General features: G+C 35.7%; 1 protein-coding gene across 5 annotated transcripts in view; it reads right to left on the reverse strand.

Moving 5' to 3' along the window:
• The window catches only part of Fchsd2 (FCH and double SH3 domains 2), a 237,498-nt gene that overhangs the window by 40,136 nt on the left and 173,224 nt on the right, over nucleotides 1-24,138 (reverse strand). For all 5 annotated transcript variants that reach the window (XM_046441893.2, XM_046441892.2, XM_046441894.2 and 2 more), the window contains 2 exons: nucleotides 16,818-16,934; nucleotides 8,736-8,840 (listed from right to left, as the gene is read on the reverse strand). In XM_046441893.2, coding sequence (XP_046297849.1) covers nucleotides 8,736-8,840; nucleotides 16,818-16,934 — 222 coding nt within the window. The remainder of the gene's footprint in view (nucleotides 1-8,735; nucleotides 8,841-16,817; nucleotides 16,935-24,138) is intronic.

Genomic DNA, 24,138 nt, shown 5'->3' on the forward strand with positions numbered 1-24,138 from the left:
ACGAAGAGAGATTACCCTAAGCAATCTACTAAAAAGAACTAATAAGTAAATTAGGCAAGGTCAAAGAATACCAGGTCAGGTCAGTAAATATAAAGTATCAATTTTATTATGACATACTAACAACCACCAATTATGTAAAAATTTAAAAGAACAATTTATAACAGCATCAAAACCATAGACTTGGGGATTAAATCTGACAAAACATGCCTGAAACCTTTACATTAGAAACTATAAAATATTATGAAAGAAAATAAAGACTTCTTAAATAAATGGAGATTTCTTCATTAATTGAAATCCTCAATATTATTGAGGGGTCAATTTTCATCAAATTGATTTATACATTCAGTACAATTCCAATCAAAATCCCAGCCATCTTTTTTTTTTTGTAGAAACTGATAAGCTGATGAAAATGAGAATAGTCCAAACAATTTGAGGACTTATAGTAACGGATCCCAGGACTTATTATTCTAAAGTCATTAAGACTGGACACTGGCATAAGGATAGACATATAGATCAATGGAACTGAACACAATCAAAGGAAGATTCACACATACATAGTCAGTTGTATTCAGTAGAGTTGCAAAGGTAATGAGGAAAACTGCTGGGAAAACTGCATCTCTATGTTGAAAAGAAAAACCATGACTGTTAACTCAAACTGGACCTCAACAACTGAAATAATTCTTAGGATCATAGCCCAAACAGAACACTAAAACTACAATACTTTTTAGAAAACATAAGAGAATATATCACAACTTTAGTGTGGGCCAAAAATGTCTTAAGATTTAACCATAAGATAATACTGATAAATCAGATCTCACCAAAATTAAAAATTTACAATCTAGAAAATGAAAAGCAAGCCAAAATCTGACGAAAACATTCACAATACATATATTTAAAAAATGATTAGTACATAGAATTAAGACTGACCCAAATTTTAAAAATGGGTAAAATACTAAAAAGGATATATGTTTGGCCAAAAAAATTATAAGACTCAGCATCCTAGCAATCAAATGCAAATCAGAACCACAATGAAATATATCGTATATCTACTCAAATGGCCAAATATAAAAAAACCAATGATACTAAATGCTGGTGAAGGAACTGGAACTCCCATATCTTGGGAGTGTAATATGAAAATCCAGAATAAGTAAAGTTAATCCATACAATAGAAAACTCTTCCGTTGTTACCTGGTCACAAGAGAACTTTCTGAGATGACAGAAATATTTTATATTTTGATTGTGGTGGTGATTTAGGCTATATATTTGTCAAAGTTCATTTAATTATACATTTAATATGATTATATTTTACTGTATATATAGTATATTTTGATAAAGTTGATTTTAAATAACCCATCAGGTTAGAACAATACTCAAGAGAGAAAATACCTATTCACCCCACCAGAGATAATGAATACTTCGACAAACACAATGGGGTAAAAAAGAACCTTTGCAGTAGAAAGACCCAGTAGCACTACCTTAATTAAGTGACCACTCGTATCATTAACTGCAGACAATTTGATTCTATATGATTCCTGATGTTATGGAAAACATGGCATCACCACTGAAGCATTCCAGCCTAAAATCTAACCTGCCTCTAACTAGGCTGGTAGACCTAACTTCCACCTTACAGAACAAAAATAATGTGTCAGTCTAATAAACATATAAAGCCAATATTGCAAAACATAATATAGATGTTAAATATAGATGTCAGTAAGTCCATGTTTATTCTTCTCTTTTCTGTATGCTTGAAAAATTTTGCAACAAAAATTTTAAAAAATGATCAGTTGCCTGGTGTGGTGGCACACGCCTATAATCCCAGCATCTTGGGAGGCTGATCTCTAAAAAAATACAAAATAGGGCTGGGGATGTGGCCTATTTTAGTGGGCATTAGTGGTCAAATGCCCCGAGTTCAATTCCCCATACCAAAAAAAAAAAAAAAAGTGATTAGTCAAGAGGTCTGCTAACATTAAGAGTACAGTGAAACTGCACAATAACAGGCTCTAATATAATATAAGTTTGGACACAATGAGATTGGAAGTTGTTTTTATAGTAGGTTCAAACTTGTCATTTCATTATCCTTGTAATAATGAAGCCTTACCTTTTTTTCCTAACTGGATTTTTTTTTATAACATTACAACAAGGGTCTTAACTATTTTTGAGTCACTGAGGGACAAGAGTAGCACAGTAATTTTAAATTATTCATGTATGATAGCACTCTATGAGATGACAATTTAAGATAAAACAGGGCTGGGCATAGTGGCACACACCTGTAATCCCAGAAACTCAGGAGACTGAGGGAAGAGGATTGTGAGTTTGAGGCCAATTGCAGCAACTTAGCAAGACCCTATCTCAACATAAAAATAAAAAGGCTGGGAGCATGGCTCAGTGGTAGTGTGCCCCTGGGTTCAATCTCTCAACCCTTAGTACCAGGTATGGGGGGGACTTGTATCTATAAAAGTGTGCTTATACAAAGAATAATTTGATATTTTTCTTTTGTTAATTCACTGATACTATATAACTGAACTCTGGATTTTTTTTTTTTTTTTTTTTTTGGTACTAGGGATTGAACTCAAAGGCACTTAACCATGGAGCTACATCCCCAGCCCTATTTTGTATTTTTATCTAGAGACAGGATCTCACTGAGTTGCTTAGTGCCTAGCTTTTGCTGAGCTTGGCTTTGAACTCATGATCCTCCTGCCTTCCTCCGAAGTTGTTGGGATTACAGGTATGCACCACTGTGCCTGGCTGGACTTTGGTTTTCAAATACACATTTAATTCAGATCATAGAGTCTAGTGAACATCTTGGACAAAGGATAATGTAGTCTATAGTTCCTCTTACAGATCTCACACCAAAGGAGAGTTACTAAAAATGTTCTATCTTTGATTTGTCACATTAGTTTTCTCCTTGTTGTGTTAATCATTTCATTGTTCAAAAAACAGAACTCGACCAACCCAGAAAAAAGGTATAATGTACACTAAAAAACATTCTGAAACAACATAAGTCATGAACAGACTAGACTACTATTTAAAACTTTTGATTTCTTGACAAGCTACTTTAAAGAACACACACACCTTTTTTAAAAATATGTTTTTAGTTGCAGATGGACACAATACCTTTATTTTTATTTAAATTTATCCCTCTATTTATTTCTTCTTTATTTTTAAAAATATTTTTAGTGGTAGATGGACAGAATAGCTTTATTTATTTATTTATGTGGTGGTGAGAATCAAACCCAGTGCCTCACATGTGCTAGGCAAGTGCTCTACCACTGAGCCACAACCCCAGCCCTCATCTTCTTTTTATTTATTTATTTATTTTTTGTGGGGGTACTAGGGATTGAACTCAGGAGCACTCAACCACTGAGCCACATCCCCAGTCCTATTTTGTATTTTATTTAGACACAAGGTCTCACTAAGTTTCTTAGTGCCTCACCATTACTGAGGTTGGCTTTGAACTCGCGATCCTCCCGTCTCAGCCTCCTGAGTGGCTGGTATTACAGGTATGTGCCACTGCGCCTGGCTCACCTTCTTTTTTATTGTAGTAAAGTGTATGTAACATAAATTTTCCATGCTAACTAACCATTTGAAGTGTATTGTTCAGTGGCATTAAGTACATTCATACTGATGTGCAGCCATTACCACTATCTTCCAGCTTTCTTTCATTTTGCAAAATGGAAACCCTATATATTAAACAATAATTTCTTGGGAGTCTGAGGTAGGAGGACTGTGAGTTCAAAGCCAGCCTCAGCAACTTAGAGAGGCCCTAAAGCAACTCAGTAAGATGCTGTCTCTAATATAAATAAGCTGGGGATATGGCTCAGTTGCTGAGCACTCCTGGGTTCAATCCCCAGTACTAAAGAAAACAAAAAACAACAATTTGCCATTCTCCCTCTCCCAGCCCTTGGTAACCTCCATTCTACTTTTTGTCTATGAATCTGATTACTTTAGGTGCCTCATCCAGGTGAAATCACACAGTATTTGTCTTTCTGCAACCCTGATCTCTTCTGGTTCTTATTTGCGTGGAATATCTTCTTCCATCCATTTATTTCAATCTGTCTGTGTCTTTGGATCTAAAGTTGAGTCTCCTATAGAAAGCAAATTTCTGCCAATTTCTAAGTTTTGACTGGACAATTTAATACATTTACACTTAAAGTAATTACTGATAAGGAAGGACTGTTTGTTTTATATATGCTTTATAGCTTTTTAGTCTCTACTTCCTCCTGTATTATTGTCTTTTGTGTTTAGTTGATTTTTCAGTGTCATGTTTTAGTTCCCTTCTCATTTCTTTTTGTGTATTCTATAGCCATTTTCATTGTAGTAACATGGGAATTACATTTAACATTATTATATGTTGTAACACTCTAAGCTATTACTTTTTAAACAGTTATGTAAAAATTAACATAAATGATGAATGTGTGTGTATATGACAAAAGGCATTTCAAAAAATTTGAATTCCTAAATACCATATTAAGAACATTATTATTAGCTGGGCATGGTGGTGCATGCCTATAATACCAGTGGCTTGGGAGGCCGAGGCAGGAGGATCGAAGCAAGTTTAAGGTCAGACTCAGCAACTGAGGCCCTAACCATCTGTTTCAAAATAAAAAATTAAAAAGGGCTGGGGATGTGGCTTAGTGGTTAAGTGCCACTAGGTCTCTGTTGAGAGCCACAGCCTGAGGGGCCCCAGCAAACTTCCAGCTGCCAGCAAACTTCCAGCTGCCGGCTGATGATTGGCTCACAGCAGCCCCAGCAACATCTAGCTGATTGGCTCCTCGGCCCCAGCAACATCTAGCTGATTGGCTCCTCGGCCCCAGCAACATCTAGCTGATTGGCTCCTCTGCGGTGATGCTCATTGGACTGTTTCCCTGCCCTTTCAGACCACGGAGCTGCTCATTGGGGGACTTTTTTGGCTCCGCCCACGTGACCCAGCCAATCGGCCTCAAGAGCAGGAGGATTGTGGGAGGTGGGAGAGAGAGGCTTGTGGAAAGCCGGTGGTGGCAGTTGAGGCTCTGAGGGTTTTTCCTGAGAGACTATTTTGTTTGTCGTGTGTGGTTCTAAAAATAAAGTTAGTTTCTTTTGACAAGTGGCTCCTGATTGTGCCCAGCCAGACTGCGGCATTTGGTGGCCCGTACGGGGAGCGACTGAGGGTAAGTGAACTGCTCGCCCCTGAGGGCAGGGCAAGAGGATGGGTAGCCATTTTAAGATTCTTCTTTTGTTATTTTGTTTCACTTTTGTTTTAAGTTGCCTGTCCCTGGAGATGAGTGAGACGGAAGAAAAACCGCTCACATCTGAGGAAAAACTATTTACGTCTGAGGAACAGATAGGGAGAGAAGCTTGTGTGGGAGAGAGAGGCTTGTGGAAAGCCGGTGGTGGCAGTTGAGGCTCTGAGGGTTTTTCCTGAGAGACTATTTTGTTTGTCGTGTGTGGTTCTAAAAATAAAGTTAGTTTCTTTTGACAAGTGGCTCCTGATTGTGCCCAGCCAGACTGCGGCAGGTCTCTGGTATCAAAAAATAAAAATAAAATTAAAAAAATTAACATTTCAATTAAACAGTTGTCTTATTTCAAATTCCTGAATTAGAGGCTGAAGACGTGATATAGCTCGTATAAATACTCCTGTGTGACAATCCAAAGATCATAACAGTAAAACAAGAGTTTGTCCATCACTATTGGTATTATTTTTTGTTGTTGTTTTGTTTTTTGGTATCTGGGACTGAACATAGAGAACTTAACTGAGTCACATCCTAAGCCCTTTTTATTTTATTTTATTTTTTAATTTTAAGACAGGGTTTCGCTAAGTTGCTTAGGACCTCATTAAGTTGCTGAGGCTGGCTTTGAACTTGTGATCCTCTTGCTTCAGCTTCCTGAGTCACTGGGATTACAGGTGTGTGCCACCATGCCCAGTGAGTATAGTATTTTCATTAGTATCTGGAACATAGCTGATGCAGTTGTTGAATTAATCAGTTAGTAAATCTGCCCCAAATTAACCATACAAGAATTAAAGATCTCTAGTCTTTGGAAAAGCATTTTTTATATTTTGAATTTCTTCTAGTTGGAAGTTTCTTTAACCTATTACAAAAGACCACAAATGACTTTTATTCTAATTTGCAACACTGAATGGAGACATAATATAGGAAAGACTGGATAAAGCAGATTACTCAACAAGGGACAGTATCATTCTTGTTAGCAGGAATTAAAAACCAAACATGAAAGCTATAATGCAATTTTAACCACCTTTCTCTCTCTTGTAACAGGTACTTCATAATTAGGTAAAAAGCTATTGAGTAACTATGTAATTCAGAAAAATCAATGCAAAAGATATACAGGCAGAGAAAAGAAAGAGGGTATGTACAGAAACAATTAATGTCAATCTCTCGTTTTCTAGTCTATCAAAAAATTTCATTATGACAATCTTGTAAGCACTGCCCCAATACACATGCCCTCTTATTTGCCAGCTAATTTTAGCTGGGATTTTTTTTTTTTTTATTCTCTAATATGAGGAATCTGAGAGATCATTTTAAGATAATAGAATTAATTACATTTTACAGACACTCAAAACTGAGATAATCTGACATTATAATTTTAGCATATTCCATATTTTGGAACGAAAATGATCTTTGAGAATGCAGACTTAAATGTATTAGGAGAGGTGAGATATTCTGTTGTGGGAATCTCACTTTATATTTTTAGTTTTAAGCTAACAGTGTAGTTTAGCATACTCATACTCATGGAAATAAAAGGTCAACTGGCCTTTATTTAGACTCTTTGTGACAGACAGCTATTAGTACTACTACTATAAAAGATGTGGTACTAGAGGCACTAGTGGAGTTAAGGTACTAGATAGTGATATCATGGATGGAGTCTGGAAATGGAAAATATAAGTACAACCCCTTCAGAAAACTTCTGAGACTTGTCCTAAGGTAATCACTTCTGTTCCACTAAGGCGGTAATACTGGCTTCATCCAGAGTGAAGAGAAACAATACAACAGAATAATCTCTTCTACCACAAGCCAGTGTTTCCCAAACCAGACAAGAGCCTGCCAGCAGTACTTGGCCAGCACCAGAGGGCAGTGGTTTAGCCGTGACTCTGAATTCAGAGAGGAAAATGGCTGCTCACTGCACACCCTGCCCTTCTCACTATGGAGGCTGTGGGTCAGACTATGTCAGGAATGAATCAGAGGAGAGGTTACCGGAGCTTCTTTAGACCATGAAGATGGCAAACCCATTCTGGTTCAAATCACTTCCATGGGGCTCTGTCAAAAACACGCTCATATACCCTGTGTTTGCCTCTGTTGCCTCACCCTTACCCCACAACCACTGAAGCACTTTTTCAAAACCTCTAGAGCAATAAAGGGGTGTTTGAAAATCACTAGTTTACATTACCTTCACCAATGCCAGAATTCCTTGTACAAAGTCCCTGACAGATGCTTGCCCAGAATCCTGAGCCCTTACAGTGTTGCATTATGTACTTATTCTGCCACTCAGAAGATTTGACTCTTAGAAAATATTTCCCAACATCAAACTGAAACCTGCCTCCTTCTTACCTTCATATTTTGGTTCAAGTTCTGTTTCTTGAGGTTGCAAGCCACAGATCTATGTTATTCCCTTTTCCCTGACTAATTGAATACTATTCACTGGCTAACACCATCCTAAATCCTACCTCTGCTCTGACAACCCCTCCCCCAGTGCTCCCTGTGTCCTCCACTTCCTGAAGCATACTTGTATGGCCACTCTTTGGCACTTGTGCTTCACAGTCTTGGTTATCTTTGGCATTCTTTAGGCTTTCCTAATAAGAACATAATCTCTTGAGGGTTGTAAAGTCTTGATCTTTTTTTTTTTTTTTTAATGTCTACCTCCATATCCTCTTCACCATGCTGTAGCAGAGTAGATGAATACACATGTGTGTCCTCTGTGAACTGGCCCTAACCACAATAGTTTACTTACTTTCTATCACATTTCCTTACAAAAATCTGTTATTCTAATCACTTTCAACTGCCAAACTCCACCCTGTACCTGCCCCCTTTTGCTAATACTTTCTTGTTCTCTCATTTTGACCTCTCCTCCTCTAGGGCAAGGAGTATTAGCCTGGGGTTGATGAACTCTGATGCTGTACACAACATGTACATTTCTTTTTTTATGGGAGGGGTTTCATAGTTTTTATACAACTTTCAAAAGATCTCATGACTCCAAAAAAAAAAAAAAAAATTACTTTTATAATGCCCTGTCGCTTCTCAACCAAATCTCTATTACTGAAGACCCAGTTCATGCCCCTGGATTCAGAAACCATCCATATAAGGGAGATTTTTTAGGTTCTAAATATATACATATATAATTTTATATAAATATATTACTATGTATAATTATATAATACATATAAATTATATATAAATGTTATTATATATTCTATAATATATAAATTATCATTTTATATATAAACATAAATATCTCTACCATTAACTTGATTATCATTTTACTTTGTGAAACTTTAATATCTTTATTGTGACTTAATTCTTTTGTTATGTAATTTTCATGATTATGAACTCTTCACAGCAGGTTCAAAGTCTGCTATATGTATACTTTCTACAAAGCAGGCATTCAATAATACTACTGTGGACACAAATGAAGATGGTGATTCCCCTTCAACTTAATAAGTGTAGGAACTCAGCTTCAAAGGTGTACATCACAGCTGTGACACTGACTGGAGTTGGGCAAAATGCCATAGTTAGCTGCCCCCTTACCTCTGCTTTACGAATATTTTCTCTAGCTTCATCTATTTTCTGTTCCAGTTCTGCTCGGCTTTGTTCTGATACAGCAACTCCATGGCATTCAAGTTCATTTAGAACCTAAAGAGAAAACAGGTACAGAAAATAATCCTCCTTCTCATCTTTGTTCCTTGAGTGATTATTTGAAAGATTTTAGTAACTAAAACCATGATTCCTCTTTTAACAAATTATTATCCTTTCTTTAACTTTTAATTTTGTTTCATTTATTTATTTAATTTAAAAAAATGTGGATTATAGACTCTGTAAGTTGCAAAACTAGTACACACTCCCTTTCACCCAACTTCCCCCAATGGTAAAAATTTATATAACTTTACATTAGTAGTTTCCCTTTATCCTCAGGAGATACTTTCCAAGACCCTCAATGGATGCTAAAAATGCTGGTAATACTGAATTCTAAAATTACTGTGTATTTTTCTATAAGCCATGCAACAATGCTTCTCGGTGGAAGAATTAATCTGTTTTATGTCATGGTGCCTCCTTTGCATCAATAGTCTTGTATTCTGTCGTTATTAAGTAAAATAAAAGGTTAAGCAAAACACTCTGATATTATAACAGTGGATTTGATACTCTAACAGGCTACTCAGTAAGTAACAGGTGGATAGGGTACATAGTGTAAAAATTATGGTTAAAGTGTTTTGGATCTTGGGTGGGAAAGAATGAGATTTCCTAATGTTATTCAGAATGGTGTGCAATTTAAAACATCTAAAATGTTTATTTCTGAACTTTTACATTTAGCATTTCTGGTCTGTGGTTGACTTCAGGTAACTGAAACCATGGATAGTGAACTGCAGATAAGTAGGGGCTACTGCAATAGAGTATAAAAATTGACACTGGCTCAATCTACAGATCTTACTTAGATTGTACAAGTTTTGACATGCATACCTTTAGTTTTTAAAATTTACATGAATATAAAATACTGTTACAAAACAATTAATGCAAAATGGCAAAAGTCTTTTATTACATTGTATAATCCATTATGGGGTATAACTGTCATACCATCAATTAATTTTTATTTTTCCAAACCACTTTTGAGCATTTCTATACATATAAAAACAAACAGAAAATTTTGTTTACTGTCTTCTCAATGTTTCTAAGAAAGCTTTTCATGTCTGTATAAATAGACTGACCTCATTCTCTTTAATTAATCTATAGATCCAAGAATTTAACTATACCATGTTTCATTTACTCTTACTCTATTTGCCTTTTGAATTTTCAAATTTCTCAACATTATATGTGGCTCTGTACAAAGAACCCTTTGTACAATGACTTTTTGTACAAAAGTCAATGACTTTTTGAACACATATAGGAATATTTAAGATAAAAAACATAAAAGCAGAAAATGCACATTTTAATTTTTATAGACATTACCAGATTATCTACACAAAGTTGTACCTACTCTTCCTTGTATCTTACCCACACTGAATTTTGCCAATCTTTAAAATTATGCCAATGTATTTTTTAAAAAATGATTTCACTGTTGAGTTGGTTCTTCCAAAAAAAAAAAAATCAAATTGAGAAAACTTTAGCCATGCTAACCAAGAGAAAAAGAGAAAAAAACTCAAATTTCTAAAATTCATGATGAAAAAGGATATATCACCACAGACACCACTGAAATACAGAGGATGATCAGAAACTATTTTTAAAAACTTATACTCCAGTTAAACAGAAAATCTTGAAGACATCAACAATATTCTAGAGAAATATGACCTACCTAAATTGAATCAGGAAGACATAGAAAATTTAAACAGGTAAATTTCAAGCGATGAAACTGAAGATGCCATGAAAAGCCTACCAACAAAGAAAAGCCCAGGACTTGAAGGATTCTCAGCTGAGTTCTACCAGACCTTCCTTCAAAGAAGAACACCAATCTACTTCAAACTATTCTATGAAATAGAAAAGAAGGGAACCCTTCTAAACTCAACCTATGACCAGACAAAATACACCAAGGAAAGAAAACTTCAGGCCAATATCCCTGATGAACATAGATGCAAAAATTCTTAGTAAAATACTGGCAAATCACATTGGTCACATTTTATCAGTCTTTCCCTTTATAGCTCCTGAGTTTTGTTTTGTTTAAAAAGGTATATGGCTGAGCGCAGTGACGAATGCCTGTAGTCCCAGCAGCTCTGGAGGCTGAGGCAGGCAGATTGCAAGTTCAAAGCCAGCCTCAGCAATGGCAAGGAGCTAAGCAACTCAGTGAGACCCTGTCTCTAAATAAAATTTAAAAAAGGCGTGGGGCTAGGAATGTGGCTCAGTAGTTGAGTACCCCTGAGTTCAACCCCTGGTACCCCCCCCACCCAAAAAAAAGGTATCTGTAATATACCAAAAATATGGGGCTGAGGTTGTGACTCAGTGGTACAGGGTTTGCCTAGCATGTGTGAGGGACTGAGTTCAATTCTCAGCACCACATATAAATGAATAAAATAAAGGCCCACTGATAACTAAATATATATAAATATTCTAGGTTCTTCTAGTTTTTTAATAGTCATATGTTTAGCGCTTAGCTCTTTAGTTTTCTAAAATTTATTTTGTATATAGTGGAAGAAAGAAATCTAATGGTGTATTTTCCCCTAAACATACACAATTGCTAAATCCATTTACTAAAGGATTTACTAACTCTTTTCCCCAAAGATTTGAAATGCCATTAACTTTTTTTTTTTTGGTAGTGCTTGGAATTGAACCCAGGGCTTCATGCATGCTAAGCACATACATGTTCTATCACTCAGTCATACCCCCAGGCTAACATGTTTTCCATTATAAAAAAATTCAAATATACTCGAAAGTTTTAGAGCATCTATTACGATAAATCCCATATATTAATCACTGAGATTCAAAAAAATGTTAAAATTTGCTTTACTTATCCTTTTTGTTCTTTGCTACAGCATTTGAAGGAAAAAAATCGATATTAAGTCATTTTATTCCTACATGTTATAATAAATGTCTCTAAATGTGAATTGTTTTATACAACCATAATACCATTATCAGACGTAACAATAATTTCTTGGCAGCTTTTAATATACTGTTCATCATTATATTTCCCTCCTACCTGAAAAATGGCATCTTGATTGACATTTCAAATCTTTGGGGAAAAGAGTTAGTGAATCCTTTAGTAAATGGATTTAGCAATTGTGTATGCCAAAAATGGTATCTTGATAAGACCATTATTCTAAATTATCATATGTTCTTTAATAGATTTGCTATTTTTTTGCATTAGACCACAGTTAATTTCTGTGGTCACTATTTTATGATTTAGTATGTGGTAAGTCTCATTCTCGTGTGTTTATAAAAAGAATTCCAGGTAAACTTTAGAGCCAGAATGTCAAGCTTCTCCAAATATATTTTCTAAGTTTCATTAAAATTTTATACTCCTTTATCTTATCAGTATTTTACTGCTGTGATGAATAACTTTTTTCCCACTGTATTTGCAATTTATTATTTCTGATTAATGAGAAAACTAAAGTTCTCCTTTTTCCCTTCAGTTTTGAAGACTGAACCCAGGCCTCACTCATGCTAGGCAAATGCTCTACCACTGAGCCAGATTCCTAACCTCAGAAAATTAATGATTTCTAAAAATATATTCTTGTATTTGTTCACTTTACTAAACCATCATTGACAATTGGGTCTTGGTATTTTGGGTACACATATTATTAATAAATAATGATGGATGTGCCTTTTCCTAATATTTAAATCTCTTAACTGGTTTTCTTTAATTAACACATTGACTAATCCTATATGACACTGAAAAGTAGTGGTGATGATAGATGTTGTTTTCTTGTTTTATCACTGTAATAAGCAGCATGGCTTTGAAGATGTAAATACCCTGGTGTCTGAAACTGTAGGTATGTATGATGTAATTTGCAGAAGTATTAGAGTTAGGAACCTTAAAATAATGAGATCATCCTTGATTACCTAAGTAAGTCCAATATAATCATGTGATATCTTTCAAGCAAAGAATTTTCTCTGGCTAGAGTAAGATAAGAGATGGGTAGAAAGGAAATTAGAGATTCTAAGCAGAAGGATTCAGTGTGCCATTGCTGATTCTGAGATGTGGAAGCACAAGTGCAAGGACCAGGAAGAGTAGCTTCTGGGGCTAAAGACAGCCTCCAGCTAATAGCTGGGAAGGAGACAGGGAACTCAATCTTGTCTTCTTCTTTTTAGTTGTAGATGGACACAGTACCTTTATTTTATTTATTTTTATGTGGTGCTAAGGATCAAACCCAGTATCTCACATGTGCAAGGCATGTTATTATATATATATATATATATATATATATATATATATATATATATATATTTATAATTTTTACAAGTTTGTTATACCTTTGTCTAAAATCAATAGACCATATATGTGTGGGCCTACTTCTAGACTCTTCATTTTATTCCATTCATCTGTAAGTATATCCTCATACCAATGCTGAAACATCTTGATTAGTATAGTTTTATGTCTTGAAACCAGGTGGAGAAAGCCCTCCAATCTAATCCTTCTTTTTCAAAATTGTTTTGGCTATCTTAGATGATTTGCATTTTCACATATCTTTGAGAATTAGCTTGTTAATTAAAAAAAAATGCTGGGTATTTAACCTGTATTACATTGAATATATGGAGAAAACTGGTATTTTAAAAATAGTCTTCATATACTGGGCGTAGTGGCGCAAACCTATAATTCTAGCAGCTTGGGAGGCTGAGGCAGGAGGATCTCAAGTTCAAAATCAGCCTCCGCAAAAGTGAGGTGCTAAGCAACTCAGTTGAGACCCTGCCTCTAAATAAAATACAAAACAGGGCTGAGGATGTGGCTCAGTGGCAGAGTGCCCCTGAATTCAATCCCTAGTACCCATCCCTCCAAAATAAATAAAAACAGATTTCATATGTAGTTAAAGTCTATATATGTGTCCTTATGCCAGTACTGCACTATCTCAATGTTTTTGTAGTTCCCAGTGTACAAGTCTTTTACCTTCTTGATATTTTCTTTTTGGTGTTACTAGAAATGAAATTGCTTTCTTAATTTCCTTTTTTTGTTGTTGCTGTGGTACTGGAGATGTATTAATTTCCTTTTTGCAGTACTCATTGTTAGTATTTAGAAATGCAACTGATTTTTGTGTTTTTATTTTGCATCCTGCAACTTTGCTATAACTGCTCTGGCAACTTTGCTATAACTGCTCTAGAACTCCTATGTTGAGTAAACATGGTGAGAGTGAACATTCTTATCTTGTTCTTGATCTTGAAGGAAACATTTTTGATTTTTCATCATAGACAATCAATTACCACCCCCCCATCCCAATATCTCATACTAGGATGGAACCTGGGGACTACTACTACTACAGAGCTACATCCCCAACCTTTTTTTTTATTTAATGGTCTCAATAAGTTGTCCAGGCAGGTCTTGAACTTGTGATTGCCTCCTCCCCAGCCTCCTGAGTAGTTGGGATTATACGTGTATATAACCACGCCTGACAACTCTTAAACATTTTTTGTATTTTAAAGCTGACTATGATGCACTGTGGTATGATTTTCTTTGTGTTTTACCTGCCTCAGGTTTACTGAGCTTTAGCTCTTGGTTTATAATTTTTATTAATTGTGGACAGATTTTAGCAAAAAAAAACAAAACAAAACAAAAAAAGAAACAAAAAAAAACAGGCTTTGGGGGATAAGAAGTGAGTGTATTTTGCATGTCGGAGGTATGTGAAGTTTTAACCATAACTTTTAACCATAAGGTATACTGTGGCAGACTATGTTTTTCAAAAAGTTGTTATTACATTTCTCATTCTGCATGTTTTTCCAACTTTGTTACTTCTCCACCAAGAAGTAGAGTGTATGTCCTATCTCCTTGAACTATGGACAGGCCTTTGTGATTGTCTCAATAAAATATGATTCAGCAATCCCAATGATGTTTCTGAGGCTAGGTCAGAAGAATACACAGGTTTTATCTTCTCACTCTTGGAACTTATATCTTTGGGGCTGTATGCTACCATGTAAGCAATATAGCCAACCTGAAGCCACCATGTTGGAGAGATCACGTGGAGAGACTACACAGAGACAGAAGTGTGTAAGAAGCCCTAGCATTCTAGTTCCCAACTGTTTAGATCTCCCCAGCCTAAGAACCAGTTATTTTGGGGGCTGGGGATGGGGCTCAAGCGGTAGCACGCTTGCCTGGCATGCGCACGACGCTGAGTTTGATCCTCAGCACCACGTACAAATAAAGATGTTGTGTCCGCCGAAAACTAAAAAGAAAATAAATATTAAAAATTCTCTCTCTCTTTCTCTTAAAAAAAAAAAAAAAAAAAAAAAGAACCAGTTATTTCACATGAGATGACACCAGCACTGGCCATTATCTGATTATTATAAAGTGATAACTGCCAAGTTGAGACTACCAATACCCAGAATACTGAGAGACATTATTAAAAAAAAATGCTTTTTAAATTTTTTTTTAAGCTGGGTATGGTGGCAGATGACTGTAAACCTGTGACTCAGGAGGCTAAGGCAGGAAGATCCAAGTTTGAGGCCAGTCTCAGCAACTTAACAAGACTGTCAGCAACACAGTAAGAACCTATTTCAAAATAAGACACAAAGCTGGGTGTGGTGGCACACACCTGTAATCCCAGTGGCTCAGGAGGCTAAGATAAGGAGGATGGTGAGTTGAACATTGGCCTCAGCAACTGAGCAAGACCCCGTCTCTAAATAAAATATAAAAAAAAAGGGGTGGGGATGTGGCTCAGTGATTAAGTGCTCCTGGGTTCAATCCCAGGTACCAAATAAATAAATAAATAAAATAAAATAAGGTTTGGGAATGCAATTCAGTGGTAAAGCACTCTTGGGTCCAATTCCCAGTTTAATAATCAAAAAACCAAAACCAAAACAACAACAACAAGAAAAACCCACAAAAAACAAACAACAACAACAACAAACCCAAAAAACCCAAAACACTGTATCCTGTGAGACAAGTGAAATAAGATGTCAAAGTAGGCAAAAAAATACATGGGATACAGCAGCAAGCAAGGCCCAATGTTGAAAATATTAGTTTATGATTAGGTTGAAAGTGAAAAAATAGCAGTGTATGAGATGGACAGTAGGGAGAGTAAAGAGTTAAAAAAAAAAAGACAGCCTAGTTCAGGAATCTAAGGAATTTAAATATTTAACCATTGGATAGAGAAAGAGCAACCCATGAAAGAATCTAGACAGGCTGAAGAGGAAGAGGGAAAACTGGAACAATGCTGAGTTACAGAGGGCTGAAGAGTGTTTTAAGAAGAAGGGTGTTGTTAGTTATGATGAAACTTGACTCGTTAAGAAAAACGAGAGGGAATTCATAACCCACTTGAATCTAATGTATGAAATATGATATGTCAAGAGCTTTGCAATGTTTTGAACAACCAATAAAAAATAAATAAATAAATTTAAAAAAAAAAGAAAAAGAAAAACGAGAGATCAAGTGTCCACTTTGGATCTTGCAACAGACATCACTAGTGATTATGATAAATTTAGAAGGAAAGGAATGATCAGAAGGAAAGCAAGGCAAAGCTTAAACATAATGAGCTGAAAAGTAGGAGGGAGGTCAGGATATGTAAGTGTAGACAATTCTTTTAAGAAGTTGGACGTGAAGGCAAAGAAAGAGGATATAGATACTGAAAATCAAACTAAAAAAAAAACCTACTATATTTAAAATAATTTCTTTGCACTTGGAGTTTAGTCTTGAAAATATATTTTCATGGAATTTACAACTGTGTCTTCAAAAAAACTTGTCTTGAGAGATGAAAGTCTACTTTAATTTATCATATGTATGCCTCTTCCCCTGCCCAACAAACTGTAAGACACCATCACTAGTCTTTCTTAGGCAATTTTATGGCAAACAGGTGAATTAATGTGTTGCTGCTACAAGGTTTACAGAATTTTTAAGATAAATAGATAGATAAGACTATATTGTTGAGTTTGAGAAAGAATAGAAAAAACATATATGGGTGCTTTTCACATTAATAAAATTTAGCTCCTTAAATGGGTCTGACACTTGGCTTAAGCTGAATGTGGCCAGGATTCTACTACACTTACCCGTTGTTGATGAACAATGTTTTTGTGCTCACGTGCCACGCGTGTGGCCCATTTCCTAGCCTCTTTATTTAGACTGTGCTCCTCTGTGGTCCCAGTTTCTGATTCTAATTGTCGACTCTACAACACAAGAGAGAACAGAGAGAAAAATGTTGTTATTCTGATTGCAACTATTATACTCAGTAGTTAGACCAAAGGGCCTTCACTTAGCACTTAAAAAACAAGACATACTGGGTATAGTGGCACACACCTATAATTCCAGCAACTGTGGAAGCTGAGGCAGGAGTATCCCAAGTTTGAGGTCAGCCTCAGCCTCCTGAGTAGCTGGGATTAAAGGTGTGTGTTACTGTTCCTGGCAAGAAAAAAAATTTTTTTTTTTTTTGGATACTGAGTATTGAACACAGGGGTGTTTAACCACTGAGCCACATCCCCAGTCCTTTTTATTTCGAGACAGGGTCTCACTTAGTTGCTTAGGGCCTTGCTAAATTACTGAGGCTGGCTTTCAATTCACAGTCCTCCTGCCTCAAGCCTCCCGAGCCACTGGGATTACAGGCATGTTTCACTGTGTCCAGCTAAGAAAATAATTTCCTAAATACAAATTGTCCAATTAAAGGTCATCTAATATAATCTACTGTATGTTTAAATTTGCACTCTAAAATCCATTCAAACATGAATAAAGAAGGAATAAACCTGAATCTCCAAATTTAGTGACTTCTGCAAACTCTTACTTTATGGAACTTGTTAGATTTTTTAAGAAGCAGTCATTGAAATCTAAAATACATTTATGTGTCACCCTGGCTAACTTAACCCGCCTCTCCAGGCCTTAGTTTCCTTACTTATAAATCAACATGTCTGGAGATGGAATCTCAGGTTGTCAGCAACCCAGCAATAAATTTTAGAATAAGTAGGATCATTTCTTGGCCAGAGAGAATAATGTTCTCTGGATAACAGTCTCAAAAATTATGTAATAAAAAAATTATGTTCATAATGCTACTGTAGCAGGGTGCAGTGGTGCAGCCTATAATCCCAGCAGCTTGGGAGGCTGAGACAGTAAGATAGCGAGTTCAAAGCCAGCCTCAGCAATTTAGCAAGGCCCTAAGCAACTCAGTGAGACACTGTCTCTAAATAAAATACAAAAAAGGTCTGGGGATATGGCTCAGTGGTTAAGTGCCCCTGAGTTCAATTCCTAGTACCAAAAAATAAAAAATAAAATAAAATAATGCTATTGCTCTGAGCTCCAGATATCTTCCTAGCATTATCTGGGAGTTTAGCCTAACCAAAGAACAAAAGGGTCCCAATAAAAATTTAATAATATTCCTGAAATATAAATTTATTTGGAATTTAATGAGTGCTAGAGATTAAATTCAAGTTTGGTTAGTATAAATCTATTTATATGAAGTTGTGCATCCATATCTATATAATTTTACCAATGATTACTTTGAATGTTGAGAATTTGGGTGGAAACATTGTTTTTTCATTTTAAACTTTATGGCATATGATATGATTTTTTTAAAAAGAGAGTGTATGCATGTTTATTCCTACTTTAAGTTAAAGTGGAAGTTCATATTGCAGTAGAAAGAAAAACCTTAAAGTCTAGCAATGAGGGAAACAATATGATGTTTTGACTCATGTATACTTTGGGTAAAAACTTTCTTTTCATGTTTTATAATTAGAACACTATAAAGTTATGATAATTTTGAAAACAAGGTTACCATTTACTGTTTCTTTAATCTCTGTGATGCTTTACATAATTTCATTTAGTTCTCAAAACAATCCTAAAACACAGAAATTATTATTTTCAACTTATCAGTATAGAAATCTAAGCTCAGAAAAGGTTATGTATCAGTTGGGCATGATGGTACATGTCTGTAATCCCAGCTACTTGGGAAGCTAAGGTAGGAGGATCACAAGTTAGAGGCCAGTGTGGGCACTTTAGTAAAGACCCTGTCTCAAAACAGTGGGGGGGGGGGGGAAGGAAGAGGAGAGGGGAAAGAAGGAAGAGAAGATGTTTTTTCCCTAAAGCCACTCAACCACTAAGCAGTGGGTCTAGAGCCTGTATTGAGACCCTGCTGGCTCAGATTCCATGCTGTCTATATATCTATATATGCTTATACTGTGTCACTAATTGTACTATTTGGTTAATACTAATATTGATAACACAGAGACAATAATATTAAAAAAGACACTGCTAAAATATAAGTTTCCTTTGAATGAAATTTTGGAAAGGTTTTTAATTAGAGATAAGACATTTAACTGATTTAATTTTCCTTGAGGAAAACAAAACAAAACAAAAAAACCCGAACTGGTTCACATGAGTTTGAGAAGGCTTTAAAAACTAGCAATGTTAAGTTTTTAAAAATTTCCAGTCCATTTAGAATAAAATATTAAGATCTTTAAAAAATTATAAATTAAATAATTTTAAAGAACTAAATAAAGGAAATTAACATTCTAGTACTTTTGATAAATCAATTTTAACCCATCTCAACTATTTTGTCCTCAGATACCTCTCAAGATTCATTCTCATCCTCTCCCTCCATTCCTTTTATTTGGGATTGAACCCAGGGTTGTTCTACCATTGAGCTATATCCTTAGTTCTTTTTATTTGAGACAAGGTCTTGCTAAATTGGCCTTGAACTTGTGGTTCTCCTGCCTCAGTATCCTGAGTAGGTGGGATTACAGGCATTTGCCATTGTACCAGCTTAATTTAAATTCATTTTAAAGTTACTATAAGGGCACAGAAGGTTCAGACAGATATCTGAGTACCTGTATAGGATGACAAAGTGAGCTGGGAGAGAAAGCTGATTTCACAGAGGAAGCAGAGTCCTTACTTTTCAAATCTGTACCCAAAACGTGATCATTTGAAAGAGAAAAAGTGATGAATGAAAACCACTAGCACAGTAAAATACTATTTTTCCAACCAAATTTCGAAAAAAGATAAAATTAGGGTTGTTGTACCAATGTTACATGCCAGGAACAATCTCATTAATCCTCATTTAAGGCAAGTACTTTACCACTGAGTTACATCCCCAGCCCTCATTAACCTTCACTCAAAGTGTGTGTACTAATTGTATTTTTCAGTTCATTGGTGGATATTATCAAGTTAATATCAATCCATCTTATTCTTATTTTAAATTGTTTTTGTTTTTGTTTTTAGTACTAGGGATTGAACCCAGGGATGCTACCACTGAGATACATCCCCAGTCCTTTTTATTTTTATTTTGAGACACAGTCTTATTATGTTGTTGAAGCTGAGCTTAACTTTCAATCTTCCTGCTTCAGCTTCCTGAGTTGCTGGCATTACAGCCCAATCCACTAATTCTTTTTGATGTTTTCTAATATATTCAATAAAGTTAATTTTTATTTAAGTTAATTTTTATTTATTCTCAAGAGGTCCCTTTTGTCAGGAATGCTGGTATGCTCCTGTAGTCCCTGCTACTCAGGAAGTTGAGGCAGGAGGACAGCATGACTCTATGAGTCCTGGACCGGCCAGGGCAACATAGGGAACAGAGTAAAATGCCCATTGCAAGAAAAAGGGGGGCAAAAAAAGTAAAAAGACCTGGATCTCTGTAGGTTTGTGCTTGGAATGCAATAATAGGTTCAGAATCTATAATTCTGGAATTCAAAATGCTCTGAAAATCACAAAGATCTTTTTTTTTTTTTTTAAGTTTAGAACTCATTTGAAGCAAAGTGAGTTATCTTGAACTAAGGAGATGTTATTTATAGGCTTTTATTCATTTAACTTGGTATGAATACTGAAATGTTTTACTGCAAAAAAAAATACTGTGTTGTTTGATCACTGGGTGCTTCCTCATGTCCTATTCAGTGTGTAATGATGGTACAGGGATTGCTTCTGCAAATTTCTGAATTTTGAAACAGATCTGGCCCAAAGCCTTTTTTGGCAAGAGTCTGTAAAACCTAAAGTCACATATTTTAAACCTTACACACACCTTGGAGAGGAGGTGGAGCAGTGTACTGTCAAAGACATGTCTTAAGCTTATTCTGATCAAGCTGGGACAGTAGCACCTTCACTGCAGAGAAAAGTGGCAGTTCAACTGCATAACTGGATTGTGTGTCTAGTCTTTCAGGTGAATATACTAGAGAATTAATGTTGTGATCTGAGCCTTGAGGCAATTCTGGAAGACTGGACAACTAGGTAAAAGGATGTACAGTACAATTCCATTAAGGCTGATGAGAACTCTGATAAAGGAGTACCATTCTCTTAGGTCAGAACAGATAGAATAGCAAGGGCAAATCTAAGCAAAAATTATATCCCTGAAATCTCAGTGACTCGAGAGGCTGAGGCAGGAGGATTATAAGTTCAAGCAACTTAGTGAGACCCTATCTCAAAATTAAAAATAAAAAAGGAGAGCTGAGGGTATAGTTCAATGGCGAAGTGCCTTAGGGTCTAATACCCAATACAAACCAATACACACACAGAGACGCACACACAAAATCCCCAAACCCTGTATGTCAATACATCACCAAGGCATCTATTCAAAGCTCTCTGGATGCTTAGAGAAGGAACTAATCCAGGAGAAAGGTGACCAATCCAGCAGAGGGCCTATCACATGGATGGTAGGCTTTCTATGAGAATCAAATAAACCCTTTCTGGAAGGCTGAAGAAATGAGAACAACCCCTACTGAATGCCTACCTGTCAACACTGCTGATTCTACAAAGTAGCGCTCGTGTCTTTAGCTGCAGCTTTTCAGTTTTAGATGCCACCTGCCACATATACCTGGCACCTATTTACTGAATGGGAAGATTTTCCACAGAATCTCTATCATCATCTTTCCTGTTTATGAGACATTGCTATATAAATACAAAATTACCACCAGTGGAAAGAGCTACCCATAACTGAGATTTTTTTTCCCCCCTTTTGGTACTGGGAATTGAACCCAGGAGCATTCTATCTCTGAGCTATACCTCAAACCCTTTTTTAAAATTGTATTTTGAGACAGGGTCTCCTTAAGTTGCCCAGGCTGGCCTTCAACTTGTGAACCTCCTGCCTCCTTAGCCTGGCAAGGATCATAGGTGTTCACCAGTACACCTGGCTTACGTAACTGAGAATTTCCAGGTAAATTTCCTACAGGATATATTAGCCCAATATGGTCCTTTATAGACAAGGGAAATTCTTATTAAATATTTAATTTTAATAAATGCATAAAAAGCTCCACTTAAGGTTTAGGGATATAGCTCAGTTGGTAGAGTGCTTGCCTTGCATTTAAAAGCCCTGGGTTCAATCCCCAGCATCACTAAACAAAACAAAACAAAACAAAAAACTCCACTTAAGCAAACCTTAAATATGCAGAAGTCCTCAAGCAAGTGGACTTTTTACTTAATGTAACTGTTAATCTAGAGAAGGCAGAGTTAAATATCTGAAATGGTGGCCAGAATAACAGGAAAATACCATGTATCAGAAATTTTATGTCAGCCTTTTTGCTACCATTATCTCTGAAGATCTTGTTAATTACAATTCAAGGAAAGTAAAGAGGAAAGGGTTTTCTCATTCCCACCAGGAAACTTAAGAGAACATTTCCTTGTTTTCCTGCCTCTATAGATTATACTTATCCAAGTTTTATAGACGTGTGTTTCCCATATTTTTTCCTATCCCTGGTTGACCTTGTGCTTTTTCATAGGATGTGAGAAACACTTTGAAGGACTTATGTTACTGGTTCTGCTAACGGAAGGCGGGCACGTATGCAGGACAGAGATGCTGAAAAGTGCAGGTCATAGGGAGGTAACTATCAGCTATTGCCTTTCAGGCTTATAAAATGCTAAGAAAGAGGTTAATAAGATTTACTTTGGGTAATACATTAAGAGAACAGAAGTCCCAAGGGACTTGCAGTAATCAGTTTAACAAGGAAGATAAGTACTGCAAGATTTTGTAATCTTTGTAGTATTGTCTATATTTGATATTTTTATATTTCCTGAAGCAATGAGGGTTAAAACCAAAAACAAAAAGGAAAAACATAAAGATCCATCTAGCTCTTTACCGACCACTATGTGCCAGGCATTGAGTCAAAAGTTTAATTTCATACCCAATAAAATAGTCATTTTATATACAAGGAGAATGAATCAAAAAATTTAAAAATATATAATATAAACAGCTAGTTTTAGATACTAATACCTAGGACTTGTTCTTGTATAACACCTGTATGAATATCTAACACCAGTATGACCTGTGTGACAGCTGAAGGACTCTCCAACACTGATATTCTAATCAATATACTTGTCAATTCTAAACAGAATACCTGTTATTTAGGGAGGTGTTTTAGGACACATTCCATATCCTCCTCAGAATAATTTTGCATTAAAAACTCATTTCTGCAAAGAAAGATGTACTCTGCTCATTTTTTTTTAAAGAATTTTTGACCTGTTACCATCATCTGATAAATGGTAATGAGGTATAAAGAAAGGACACTTTAGAAATCAATAACACAATATGGAAATATAGACAATAGACAAGAAAACCTCCTTTCAATATTCTTTTTTTGTGGGGGGGGGGGTGAGAGGGGACTGAGGGGACCAGGGATTGAACCCAGGGGTGCTTAACCACTGAATCATATCTCCAGGGTTTTTTTTTTTGTTTTTTTTTTTGTATTTTATTTAGAGACAGGTCTCCCTGAGTTGCTTAGGCCCTTGCTAAGTTGCTGAGGCTGGCTTTGAACTCTTGATCCTCCTGCCTCAGCCTCCCAAGCCACTGGGATTATAGGTATGTGCCACCATGCCTGGCTAGCTCCTTTCAATATTAACCACAAGATAGCTACTAGGTCACATCAAACAACACTTTCCTTTGGTCACTGTTACTTGTAATCATCTTATGGTTAATATTATAAATACCCCAGTCTATGGCTAGACAGACATGTGGCTTCATAAAACTTTCTAGTCAGTTCCTTTTGGCATATCATTCTAAAGAATGAGTCAAAATAATCATATATTAAGATAACATGAAAGGAAATTCTATCAGTCAGAAATAAAAGATAAGCCAAATAAAAGGCACAATAATTCCAAGCCTTAAATAAATTCCTATGCTAATACTGTGACTATATGTTTTTAGTTGGATGTTTTGAACTTTCGTAGAACACTGTAATTTGAAGTGGATTATCTGAAAATTTTTTCTCTTTAAGTTTTAACATAGTATATGATAATAAGTTATATTTTATTACAGTAGTAACGTTAAACATCCTATGGCTTTCCTACATGTATCTTACCTAAATTTAGAGAAAATATTAGCAACTAAATATTCTTAATTCAAATTTTGATTAAGAACAATACTGTCCTACTTCTGCAATGGATCTCATCATATTTTGTCCTACTTGAAAA

This window comes from Marmota monax, unplaced genomic scaffold (assembly GCF_021218885.2).
Source record: "Marmota monax isolate L192 unplaced genomic scaffold, Marmota_monax_Labrador192_F-V1.1 WCK01_AAM20220418_F8-fsc00068, whole genome shotgun sequence".
NCBI classification, from domain to species: Eukaryota; Metazoa; Chordata; class Mammalia; order Rodentia; family Sciuridae; genus Marmota; species Marmota monax.